This window comes from Engystomops pustulosus, unplaced genomic scaffold, assembly GCF_040894005.1.
Source record: "Engystomops pustulosus unplaced genomic scaffold, aEngPut4.maternal MAT_SCAFFOLD_116, whole genome shotgun sequence".
Classification (NCBI taxonomy): Eukaryota; Metazoa; Chordata; class Amphibia; order Anura; family Leptodactylidae; genus Engystomops; species Engystomops pustulosus.
The window spans coordinates 146,934-160,152 of record NW_027284997.1 but is presented as its reverse complement, the minus strand read 5'-3'; the positions used below and the strand labels follow the sequence as shown (position 1 = coordinate 160,152).

Genomic DNA, 13,219 nt, shown 5'->3' with positions numbered 1-13,219 from the left:
CCCTGCACACAGTACACCTCCCTGCACATAGTACACACCCCCTGCACATAGTACACCTCCCTAGTACACCTCCCTGCACATAGTACACACCCCCCTGCACATAGTACACACCCCCTGCACATAGTACACCCCCCCTGCACATAGTGCACCCCCCCTGCACATAGTACACCCCCCCTGCACATAGTACACACCCCCCTGCACATAGTACACCTCCCTGCACATAGTACACACCCCCCTGCACATAGTACACACCCCCTGCACATAGTACACCACCCCCCTGCACATAGTACACACCCTGCACATAGTACACACCCCTTGTACATAGTACACACCCCTTGCACATAGTACACACCCCCTGCACATAGTACACCCCCCCTGCACATAGTATACACCACCCCCTGCACATAGTACACCTCCCTGCACATAGTACACACCCCCCTGCACATAGTACACACCCCCCTGCACATAGTACACCCCACCTGCACATAGTACACCCCCCCTGCACATAGTACACACCCCCCTGCACATAGCACACCTCCCTGAACATAGTACACACCCCCCTGCACATAGTACACCCCCCCTGCACATAGTACACCCCCCCCTGCACATAGTACACACCCCCCTGCACATAGTACACCTCCCTGCACATAGTACACACCCCCTGCACATAGTACACCTCCCTGCACATAGTACACACCCCCCTGCACATAGTGCACACCCCCCTGCACATAGTACACCCCCCTGCACATAGTACACCCCCCTGCACATAGTACACCCCCCCTGCACATAGTACACACCCCCTGCACATAGTACACCTCCCTGCACATAGTACACACACCCCTGCACATAGTACACACACCCCTGCACATAGCACACCCCCCTGCACATAGTACACCACCCCCCTGCACATAGTACACCCCCTGCACATAGTAAACACCCCTTGCACATAGTACACACCCCATGCACATAGTACACCCCGCTGCACATAGTACACCCCCCCCCTGCACATAGTACACACCCCCTGCACATAGTACACCTCCCTGCACATAGTACACACCCCCCTGCACATAGTACACCCCCCTGCACATAGTACACACCCCCTGCACATAGTACACCTCCCTGCACATAGTACACACACCCCTGCACATAGTACACACACCCCTGCACATAGCACACCCCCCTGCACATAGTACACCACCCCCCTGCACATAGTACACCCCCTGCACATAGTAAACACCCCTTGCACATAGTACACACCCCATGCACATAGTACACCCCCGCTGCACATAGTACACCCCCCCCCTGCACATAGTACACACCCCCCTGCACACAGTACACCTCCCTGCACATAGTACACACCCCCCTGCACATAGTACACCCCCCCTGCACATAGTACACCCCCCCTGCACATAGTACACCCCCCCTGCACATAGTACACCCCCCTGCACATATTCCTCTCCCCCTGCACATAATACACACCCCCCTGCACATAGTACACCCCCTGCACATAGTACACACCCCCTGCACATAGTACACCCCCCCTGCACATAGTACACCCCCCCTGCACATAGTACACCTCCCTGCACATAGTACACACCCCCTGCACATAGTACACACCCCCTGCACATAGTACACCCCCCTGCACATAGTATACACCACCCCCTGCACATAGTACACCTCCCTGCACATAGTACACACCCCCCTGCTTATAGTACACACCCCTTGCACATAGTACACCCACCCTGCACATAGTACACACCCCCCTGCACATAGCACACCTCCCTGCACATAGTACACACCCCGCTGCACATAGTACACACCCCCCTGCACATAGTACACCCCCCTGCACATAGTACACACCCCCCTGCACACAGTACACCCCCCTGCACATAGTACACACCCCCCTGCACACAGTACACCTCCCTGCACATAGTACACACCCCCTGCACATAGTACACCACCCTGCACATAGTACACCCCCCCCTGCACATAGTACACCCCCCCCTGCACATAGTACACCTCCCTGCACATAGTACACACCCCCTGCACATAGTACACACCCCCTGCACATAGTACACCCCCCCTGCACATATTATACACCACCCCCTGCACATAGTACACCTCCCTGCACATAGTACACACCCCCTGCTTATAGTACACACCCCCTGCACATAGTACACCCCCCCTGCACATAGTACACACCCCCTGCACATAGCACACCTCCCTGCACATAGTACACCCCCCCCTGCACATAGTACACCCCCCTGCACATAGTACACACCCCCCTGCACACAGTACACCTCCCTGCACATAGTACACACCCCCTGCACATAGTACACCATCCTGCACATAGTACACACCCCCCTGCACATAGTACACACCCCCCTGCACATAGTACACCCCCCCTGCACATAGTATACACCACCCCCTGCACATAGTACACCTCCCTGCACATAGTACACACCCCCCTGCTTATAGTACACACCCCCTGCACATAGTACACCCCCCCTGCACATAGTACACACCCCCTGCACATAGCACACCTCCCTGCACATAGTACACACCCCCCTGCACATAGTACACACCCCCTGCACATAGTACACCCCCCTGCACATAGTACACACCCCCCTGCACACAGTACACCTCCCTGCACATAGTACACACCCCCTGCACATAGAACACCATCCTGCACATAGTACACACCCCCCTGCACATAGTACACACCCCCCTGCACATAGTACACCCCCCCTGCACATAGTACACCCCCCCTGCACAAAGTACACCCCCCTGCACATAGTACACCCCCCCTGCACATAGTACACACCCCCCTGCACATAGCACACCTCCCTGCACATAGTACACACCCCCCTGCACATAGTACACCCCCCCTGCACATAGTACACCCCCCCTGCACATAGTACACCCCCCCTGCACATAGTACACCCCCCCTGCACATAGTACACACCCCCCTGCACATAGTACACACCCCCCTGCACATAGTACACACCTCCTGCACATAGTACACACCCCCTGCACATAGTACACCTCCCTGCACATAGTACACACCCCCCTGCACATAGTACACACCCCCCTGCACATAGTACACCCCCCTGCACATAGTACACCCCCCTGCACATAGTACACCCCCCTGCACATAGTACACCCCCCCTGCACATAGTACACCTCCCTGCACATAGTACACACACCCCTGCACATAGTACACACACCCCTGCACATAGTACACACACCCCTGCACATAGTACACACACCCCTGCACATAGTACACCCCCCCTGCACATAGTACACCACCCCCCTGCACATAGTACACCCCTTGCACATAGTACACACCCCATGCACATAGTACACCCCCGCTGCACATAGTACACCCCCCCTGCACATAGTACACACACCCCTGCACACAGTACACCTCCCTGCACATAGTACACACCCCCCTGCACATAGTACACCCCCCCTGCACATAGTACACCCCCCCTGCACATAGTACACCCCCCTGCACATAGTACACCCCCCCCTGCACATAGTACACCCCCCTGCACATAGTACACACCCCCCTGCACATAGTACACACCCCCCTGCACATAGTACACACACCCCTGCACATAGTACACACACCCCTGCACATAGTACACCACCCCTGCACATAGTACACCCCCCCTGCACATAGTACACCCCCCCCTGCACATAGTACACCCCCCCTGCACATAGTACACCCCCCCTGCACATAGTACACCCCCCCTGCACATAGTACACCACCCCTCTGCACATAGTACACCCCCTGCACATAGTACACACCCTGCACTTAGTACACACCCCCTGCACATAGTACACCCCCCTGCACATAATACACCCCCCTGCACATAGTACACACTTCCCCCTGCACATAGTACACACTTCCTCCTGCACATAGTACACACCCCCTGCACATAGTACACACCCCCTGCACATAGTACACCCCCTGCACATAGTACACCCCCCCTGCACATAGTAGACCCCCCTGCACATAGTACACACCCCCTGCACATAGTACACCCCCCTGCACATAGTACACACACCCTGCACATAGTACACCCCCCTGCACATAATACACCCCCCTGCACATAATACACCCCCCTGCACATAGTACACACCTCCCCCTGCACATAGTACACCCCCTCTGCACATAGTACACCCTTCTGCACATATTCCTCCCCCCCTGCAGATAATACACCCCCCTGCACATAGTACACACCTCCCCCTGCACATAGTACACAACCCCCTGCACATAGTACACACCCCCCTGCACATAGTACACACCCCCCTGCTCATAGTACACACCCCCCTGCTCATAGTACACACCTCCCCCTGCACATAGTACACACTTCCCCCTGCACATAGTACACACCCTCTGCACATAGTACACCCCCCCTGCACATAGTACACATCCCCCTACACATAGTACACATCCCCCTACACATAGTACACGCCCCCCCTGCACATAGTACACCCCCCCTGCACATAGTACACCCCCCAGCACATAGTACACCCCCCTGCACATATTCCTCCCCCCTGCACATAATACACCCCCCTGCACATAGTACACACCTCCCCTTGCACATAGTACACAACCCCCTGCACATAGTACACACCCCCCTGCACATAGTACACACCCCCCTGCACATAGTACACACCTCCCCCGGCACATAGTACACACTTCCCCCTGCACATAGTACACACCCCCTGCACATAGTACACACCCTCTGCACATAGTACACTCCCCTGCACATAGTACACCCCCCTGCACATAGTACACACCCCCTGCACATAGTACACCCCCTGCACATAGTACACACCTCCCCCTGCACATAGTACACACCCTCTGCACATAGTACACACCTCCTGCACATAGTACACACCCCCTGCACACAGTAGACACCCCTTGCACATAGTACACACCCCCTGCACATAGTACACACACCCTGCACATAGTACAACCCCCCCTGCACATAGTACACCCCACTGCACATAGTACACCCCCCCTGCACATAGTATACACCTCTCCCTGCACATAGTACACACTTCCCCCTGCACATAGTACACACTTCCCCCTGCACATAGTACACACTTCCCCCTGCACATAGTACACACTTCCTCCTGCACATAGTACACACCCCCTGCACATAGTACACCCCCTGCACATAGTACACCCCCCCTGCACATAGTAGACCCCCCTGCACATAGTACACACACCCTGCACATAGTACACACACCCTGCACATAGTACACCCCCCTGCACATAGTACACCCCCTGCACATAGTACACCCCCCCGGCACTTAGTACCCCCCCATGCACATAATAAACACCCCCTGCACATAGTACACACCCCCTGCACATAGTACACACCTCTCCATGCACATAGTACACACTTCCCCCTGCACATAGTACACACTTCCTTCTGCACATAGTACACACTTCCCCCTGCACATAGTACACACCCCCTGCACATAGTACACACCTCCCCCTGCACATAGTACACACCTCCCCCTGCACATAGTACACACCTTTCCCTGCACATAGTACACACTTCCCCCTGCACATAGTACACACCTCCCCCTGCACATAGTACACACCCCCTGCACATAGTACACACCCTCTGCACAAAGTACACCCCCCTGCACATAGTACACCCCCCTGCACATAGTACACCCCCCTGCACATAGTACACCCCCCTGCACATAGCACACCCCCCTGCACATAGCACACCCCCCTGCACATAGTACACCCCCCTGCACATAGTACACACCCCCTTCACATAGTACACCCCCCTGCACATAGTACCCACCTCCCCCTGCACATAGTACACACCCCCTGCACATAGTACACACCCCCTGCACATAGTACACACCCCCTGCACACAGTACACACCCCCTGCACATATTAAACACCCCCTGCACATAGTACACACCCCTTGCACATAGTACACACCCCCTGCACATAGTACAACCCCCCCTGCACACATAGTACTCCCCCCTGCACATAGTACACCCCCCCCTGCACATAGTACACACCTCTCCCGGCACATAGTACACACTTCCCCCTGCACATAGTACACACTTCCCCCTGCACATAGTACACACTTCCCCCTGCACATAGTACACACCCCCTGCACATAGTACACACCCCCTGCACATAGTACACACACCCTGCACATAGTACAACCCCCTGCACATAGTACACCCCCCCGGCACATATTAAACACCCCCTGCACATAGTACACACCCCCTCTACATAGTACACACCCCCTCTACATAGTACACACCCCTTGCACATAGTACACACCCCCTGCACATAGTACACCGCCCCTGCACATAGTATACCCCCCTGCACATAGTACACCCCCCCTGCACATAGTACACACCTCTTCACATAGTACACACCTCTTCCTGCACATAGTACACACTTCCCCCTGCACATAGTAAACCCCTGCATATAGTACACCCCCCCTGCACATAGTAGACCCCCCCTGCACATAGTACATTCCCCCTGCACATAGTACACCCATCTGCACATAGTACACACACCCTGCACATATTACACACCCCCTGCACATAGTACACCCCCCATGCACATAGTACACAACCCCCTGCACATAGTACTCCCCCCTGCACATAGTACACCCCCCTGCACATAGAACACCCCCTGCACATAGTACACACCCCCTGCACATAGTACACACCCCCTGCACATAGTACACACCCCCTGCACATAGTACACACCCCCTGCACATAGTACACACCCCCTGCACATACTACACACCCCACTGCACATAGTACCCCCCCTGCACATAGTACACCGCTCCCGTGCACATAGTACAGACCCCCTGCACATAGTACACACCTCCCTGCACATAGTTCACACCCCCTGCACATAGTACACACCTCCCTGCACATAGTACACACCCCCCTGCACATAGTACACACCCCCCTGCACATAGTACACGCCCCCCCTGCACATAGTACACCCCTTCCCCTGCACATAGTACACACCCCTGCACATAGTACACGCCCCCCTGCACATAGTACACGCCCCCCTGCACATAGTACACACCTCCCCCTGCACATAGTACACCCCTCCCCCTGCACATAGTACACGCTTTCCCCTGCACATAGTACACGCTTCCCCCTGCACATAGTACACGCTTCCCCCTGCACATAGTACACGCTTCCCCCTGCACATAGTACACACTTCCCCCTGCACATAGCACACACCTCCCCCTGCACATAGTACACACCTCCCCCTGCACATAGTACACGCTTCCCCCTGCACATAGTACACACTTCCCCCTGCACATAGTACACACTTCCCCCTGCACATGCCACTCACAGAAATGTAGTTACTTAGATCTGTCAAACCAGCGGGGCTGTGGGTATATTGGGGTATACTGTTCTCTGACCCAATTTTATCTTCCAGATTTGGGCGCTATTCTCAAGACGAGTTTTCCATCTTGATTCCTCTCTCCCAGTGCTGTGTGTGAGTAATAGAGAACATCCCAAGGACGCACTGGGCACCTCCTACCTACATACATGGACATTGCACTATTATGGGGGTCCTCTTCCTCTGTATTGCTGGGTCTGGGGGTCACACTGGTGTCATACATGGACATTACACTATTGTGGGGATCCTCTTCCTCTGTATTGCTGGGTCTGGGGGTCACACTGGTGTCATACATGGACATTGCACTATTATAGGGGTCCTCTTCCTCTGTATTGATGGGTCTGGGGGTCACACTGGTGTCATACATGGACATTACACTATTATGGGGGTCCTCTTCCTCTGTATTGCTGGGTCTGGGGGTCACACTGGTGTCATACATGGACATTACACTATTGTGGGGATCCTCTTCCTCTGTATTGATGGGTCTGGGGGTCACACTGGTGTCATACATGGACATTACACTATTATGGGGGTCCTCTTCCTCTGTATTGCTGGGTCTGGGGGTCACACGGGTGTCATACATGGACATTATAGTGTTATGGTGGTCCTCTTCCTCTGTATTGCTGGATCGGGGGACCTGATTGATTCTTCTCTTGTGGCAGGGTGAAGGATGACACGTGGCAGCGTCTGAAGCTCCTGGCGTCGGGGGATTTCCTCCTTAGTGATGTAATGAGGGAGTCCTTGGGCGTGGACCCCCTGGCCCCCATCCTCACGGAGCCGCACCTGCTAGCCCTGGACAGGCGTCTGAAGAAGGTCCTGGAGGTGGTGCAGCAGTGTGTGCGGAGCCACGGGGAGGAGGCTGTGCTCATCAAGGACATCTGGAGACCCCTCCAGCCATTCTCAAACCACTCAAGACCTTTGACCAATGCCACCCAATAAAGATCTTTTGTTCACAAGCAGCACCCTCCATGTGAGCCATCGGTCCATTAGAGGTCATAAGACTGGGGAGCCTGGGAGCAGGGGTACAGGAGGTCTGCAGATAGGACCAGTCAGGGGACTCCCTTCACACACAACCAGGCGAGGGCAGATGTGTCCTGTGATCACAAAAAGACATGAGAAAAAGTATGTCCCCCTCGTATGGTTCTACACTTTTACAATGCAGGCACAATTTCCCCTGGGAGACCCCATGTGTGAGATACTATGGTTACCCCCGCCCCCCCAAATAGCCCAGTGGTGGTAATTATCTGCTGCTCTTGATTCATTGAGCATCAGTCAGTGTGACCACCTGTATAACAGCAGAAGTCCAGACAGTAACGCCTTGTGCCGGCCCACTACCGGGCGGCCGTGCCTGGTGATTGGGGCAAATAATCGCAAGTGCTAGCAATAAGCTAGCATTTGCAATTATTTCAAGGCCACCATTGAGGTGGTGTAGAACATGCCCACTGGGGCCTTTTGGTGGCGTGGGGGAAGATGGAGCCCTGGATACCTGAGTGGCTGGCGGAGCACGGCCTAGCGCTTGTCCGCAGTCACGGTGCTGGTAACCAGGGAACAGAGGAAGCACAAGAAAGTGTGGAGGAAGGAATCGGATGTTTCTCCCCGGGGCACCCCAATGAAGAGGTCTCAGATGAAGGTGAATGGGGGGCCCTTGACTCAGAGACACAGGGGTCAATCACTGAATTTACAGGGGGACATTGATCATAGTTTTTTAGACTGTTTTTGTTGTTTTTTGCACAATTTTTTTGAGGTTATTAAATTTGTCTCTAATTTGCGAATTTTTTGGATGCAAGCAAAAGTCCAGCACTTAGTGGTTCTGAGTCTTATCTGCCACAGTGAGCGGCTCTTTTGCAGATGTTTGTGGCATCTATCACTATTTTGCTCCTAAAAAGTCACAAAAATCCTACCTGCTCTGAGCGGCTGAATAATCCTCCCTGCTCGGAGCGGCCGAATATTCCTCCCTGCTCTGAGCGGCCGAATATTCCTCCCTGCTCGGAGCGGCCGAATAATCCTCCCTGCTCGGAGCGGCCGAATAATCCTCCCTGCTCGGAGCGGCCGAATATTCCTCCCTGCTCGGAGCGGCCGAATAATCCTCCCTGCTCGGAGCGGCCGAATAATCCTCCCTGCTCGGAGCGGCCGTATAATCCTCCCTGCTCGGAGCGGCCGTATAATCCTCCCTGCTCGGAGCGGCCGTATAATCCTCCCTGCTCGGAGCGGCCGAATATTCCTCCCTGCTCGGAGCGGCCGAATAATCCTCCCTGCTCGGAGCGGCCGAATAATCCTCCCTGCTCGGAGCGGCCGTATAATCCTCCCTGCTCGGAGCGGCCGTATAATCCTCCCTGCTCTGAGCGGCCGAATATTCCTCCCTGCTCGGAGCGGCCGAATACTCCTCCCTGCTCGGAGCGGCCGAATAATCCTCCCTGCTCGGAGCGGCCGAATAATCCTCCCTGCTCGGAGCGGCCGAATAATCCTCCCTGCTCGGAGCGGCCGAATAATCCTCCCTGTTCGGAGCGGCCGAATAATCCTCCCTGCTCGGAGCGGCCGAATAATCCTCCCTGCTCGGAGCGGCCGAATAATCCTCCCTGCTCGGAGCGGCCGAATAATCCTCCCTGCTCGGACCGGCCGAATAATCCTCCCTGCTCGGAGCGGCCGAATAATCCTCCCTGCTCGGAGCGGCCGAATAATCCTCCCTGTTCGGAGCGGCCGAATAATCCTCCCTGCTCGGAGCGGCCGAATAATCCTCCCTGCTCGGAGCGGCCGAATATTCCTCCCTGCTCGGAGCGGCTGAATAATCCTCCCTGCTCGGAGCGGCTGAATAATCCTCCCTGCTCGGAGCGGCTGAATAATCCTCCCTCATTACTGGAAACAGAGGTCTGAAAATAATCTCCATGCAACATGAAAGAGCCTTCAGCGCTTTTCAGTTTCTATAGATCGTCAGATTACAGAGATTCCGGGACATTCTAGAAATAAGGCGGAGACTCGGAGAGGAAGTTTTATTTATAAGTTTCTTGTATCTTTTAGTCTCTTCCGGTCCGGACACTGTACAAGCGGAGACTTTCCTCAGTGTCGCTTCCTTATTGGTCACAGGTGACATTTACTTTGTGGGGGAAGAATTAGAGACAAATTGGGGGAAATGAATCGGAGATGCGACAATTCAAAAACTCCTTTACTAAGGCAGAACCAGATCCATCATAAATCACAAGACAAGGAACAAACCAGGAGCAGAAATAGACGAAGCTGAGACCCCCTATGATTAATGTCCCCCACAGTTTGTTTATTCAGGAACCCGGCAGCAGCCAAAACAGCAGGAACCAACAAGTGGGTGGAGACTGGTTGGATGGTGTTGCACAGGTGGAGCTCACAGCCCGGTATAGGCAGCTTCAGGCTGGAGAGGATAGTCAGACCCCAGGCCATGTGCGGAGACCCCAGGGGAAAGAGACCACAACCTTCCACGCCTAAGGTCTATATAACCCAGAGGATTGTCCAACCAGCACCTCTGTATAAAGCAGTAACAAGAAGGCATCTGATTGGTCACATTATGACACATATTCCCTGGACACGGGAGGCCGTAGAGAAGACCCTATTGAATGGCAGAGATTGGATCTTCATGAATCTCCCGCACCCTGAAGGCGCCCGGCACTTGTTATCTGCTGCACTCCGTCTCAGGGCCGTGCGCCACAATGATGTTGTGCGAATCCTCACGTTATGTGCGCAGTATTGTGTCGTGGACTGGAGGAAACACTTCATAAATACATCCGCAAGCAGTTTGAATAATGTATTGGGGCTCATTTACTAAGGGGCGGCGCCAGTTTTCTGTTGCACTTTCTTTTAGTGTAAACGGCTTGTACAGGAGTGAGAAGTGTCTGCGCAACAAATGTGTCGCATGCGACGCAAATCAGGGGGCAAATTGTGTCCCGTGCCCTATGTTAAAGACGCACCAGAAAAGTTGCTGAACTCTGTGGAACCAGTGCAGGGAGCGCCAGATTTATGATTTCTGGCGCATGTTCTTCATGAATCTGTCACACCAAGTTTTATATACGGGAAGAGAACTTTTAGTGCAGTTTCCCACATTCTTAGTAAATGAGCCCCATTGACTCTAATAGAAAGTTATTAAACGTAGAGGACCCAGTGTCCCACCGATATCGGACTCATGGTAGCATTTGGTGAGTCTAACGGAACATAATGGAGGAGTTCATTAAGACTGGCAGGTGGGTGGCATTTGGGTCCGAGATTCAGAAAACTGGCAGAGAAGCCGAAATGAACCTTCCCAATGTGTCTGGTATATTTCTTTCCTATAAAGACCCCCATTTAGTACAAAATGTCTTGATTTTATATCTTTCTGCAGTAAACAATCAAATCCTTCAAGTTCTTGGAATCGTTTTAATTTAGGCTTCTGTGAAGGCTTCTCTGGAGGCTTCTCTGGAGGCTTCTCTGGAGGCTTCTCTGGCGGCTTCTCTGGAGGCTTCTCTGGAGGCTTCTCTGGAGGCTTCTCTGGCGGCTTCTCTGGAGTCTTCTCTGAAGGCTTCTCTGGAGGTTTCTCTGGAGGCTTCTCTGGAGGCGGCGGAAGCAGCCAACGCTCCACTATGAATAGCACAGGCACAACGATAAAGGACATAACAAAAGCAAAATGTCCCAAAAGTCTCAAATTAAGTCTCAAAGTGTCTGCGCAACTTTTGTGTCGAAGCTGCAATGTGCCACAAAATTGAGACATATTTGTGCCACATTCGTTATGGCAACTCGACATAATTGTGGCACAGACTCATTAAACTGAGTGCACAAAAATACTGGTGCACTCAGTAAGGCGCAATCGGGGCTTGCATGAGGTGTCATATTCATGAAGACCGAGCGCCAGTATTCAATCATCCCGTGCACTCTCCACATTACTGACTGCTCATAATACATCACTATTGATAAATCAGCCCCAGTGAGGCTACTCTAGTGTTATCCTGCATGGTGGGGGGAATATATATGCAACATCCCCCACCGGGGCCTTTCCTTGGGGCCTGGAGGCAGCCAGAGCCCAGAACACCGGAGTGGCTGGTGGCTGCGGCCGAGGGCACACTGTGGTCACGGTGCTTGGTATGGGCACCGGAGGGCTGTCCTACAGCCTGGAAGATCTCCAGCAGGTGGTGTGTGCAAGAAATATGGAGGGAGAGGGTGAGGTACTGGTTCTCCCTCGGGCAGCCTCTGAGTGTCTGTAAGATATGTCCCTGGGTGATGGATGGGGGAGCCCGTGGTGGTAACAGCCGTATCCAGGGATCAAACGGAGGCAAGATTGTGCAAAATAACTCACGGTTCTTAATTGAACAGCAGGCAACGGAGTGGTCATGGAAAGGGTCCTCAGGAATAAAGAACCGGCCTGGTAGTAGATGCAGCCTGGTAGTAGATACAGGCTGGGATAGTTGAGGTGGAGCTGTGTCCAAACTGTGGAAGCTGCAGCTCCGGATTACAGTCTCCTGGGATTAGTACCTGTGGCAGCACTTAAGGTGTACTGTACACTGACTCTCTTCACTCCGACCAAGTGGTAAGGACCTTAGAACTAGGGCCTAAGACCATGTGGTTCAACTTCTCAGGGGTTTGATACTCCCACTGGTCAGGTGGTAGCACCTCTCCAATCACACTCCAGCTTACAATACAGCAACATCATTGGATAATTACTTACACCCATTTAACTGTTGCCTCACCAGACAGTTCTCCTGACATTATCCTCTGGGTGAGTTGCGCAGGGTCGGATTGGCTATGGACCGGATGGGAAGGTAGGCTAAAGCTAGCCAGCAGCATATGGCTTCCAGA

General features: G+C 53.7%; 1 protein-coding gene across 3 annotated transcripts in view; it reads left to right on the top strand.

The window, feature by feature from the left end:
• Positions 1-8,388, top strand: part of FAM20A (FAM20A golgi associated secretory pathway pseudokinase) — a 185,844-nt gene extending 177,456 nt beyond the window's left edge. For all 3 annotated transcript variants that reach the window (XM_072131652.1, XM_072131653.1, XM_072131654.1), the window contains exons 10-11: positions 7,469-7,528; positions 8,095-8,388. In XM_072131652.1, the coding sequence (XP_071987753.1) occupies positions 7,469-7,528; positions 8,095-8,371 (337 nt within the window). In that variant the 3' untranslated portion in view covers positions 8,372-8,388. The remainder of the gene's footprint in view (positions 1-7,468; positions 7,529-8,094) is intronic.
• Positions 8,389-13,219: the final 4,831 nt, after the last annotated feature.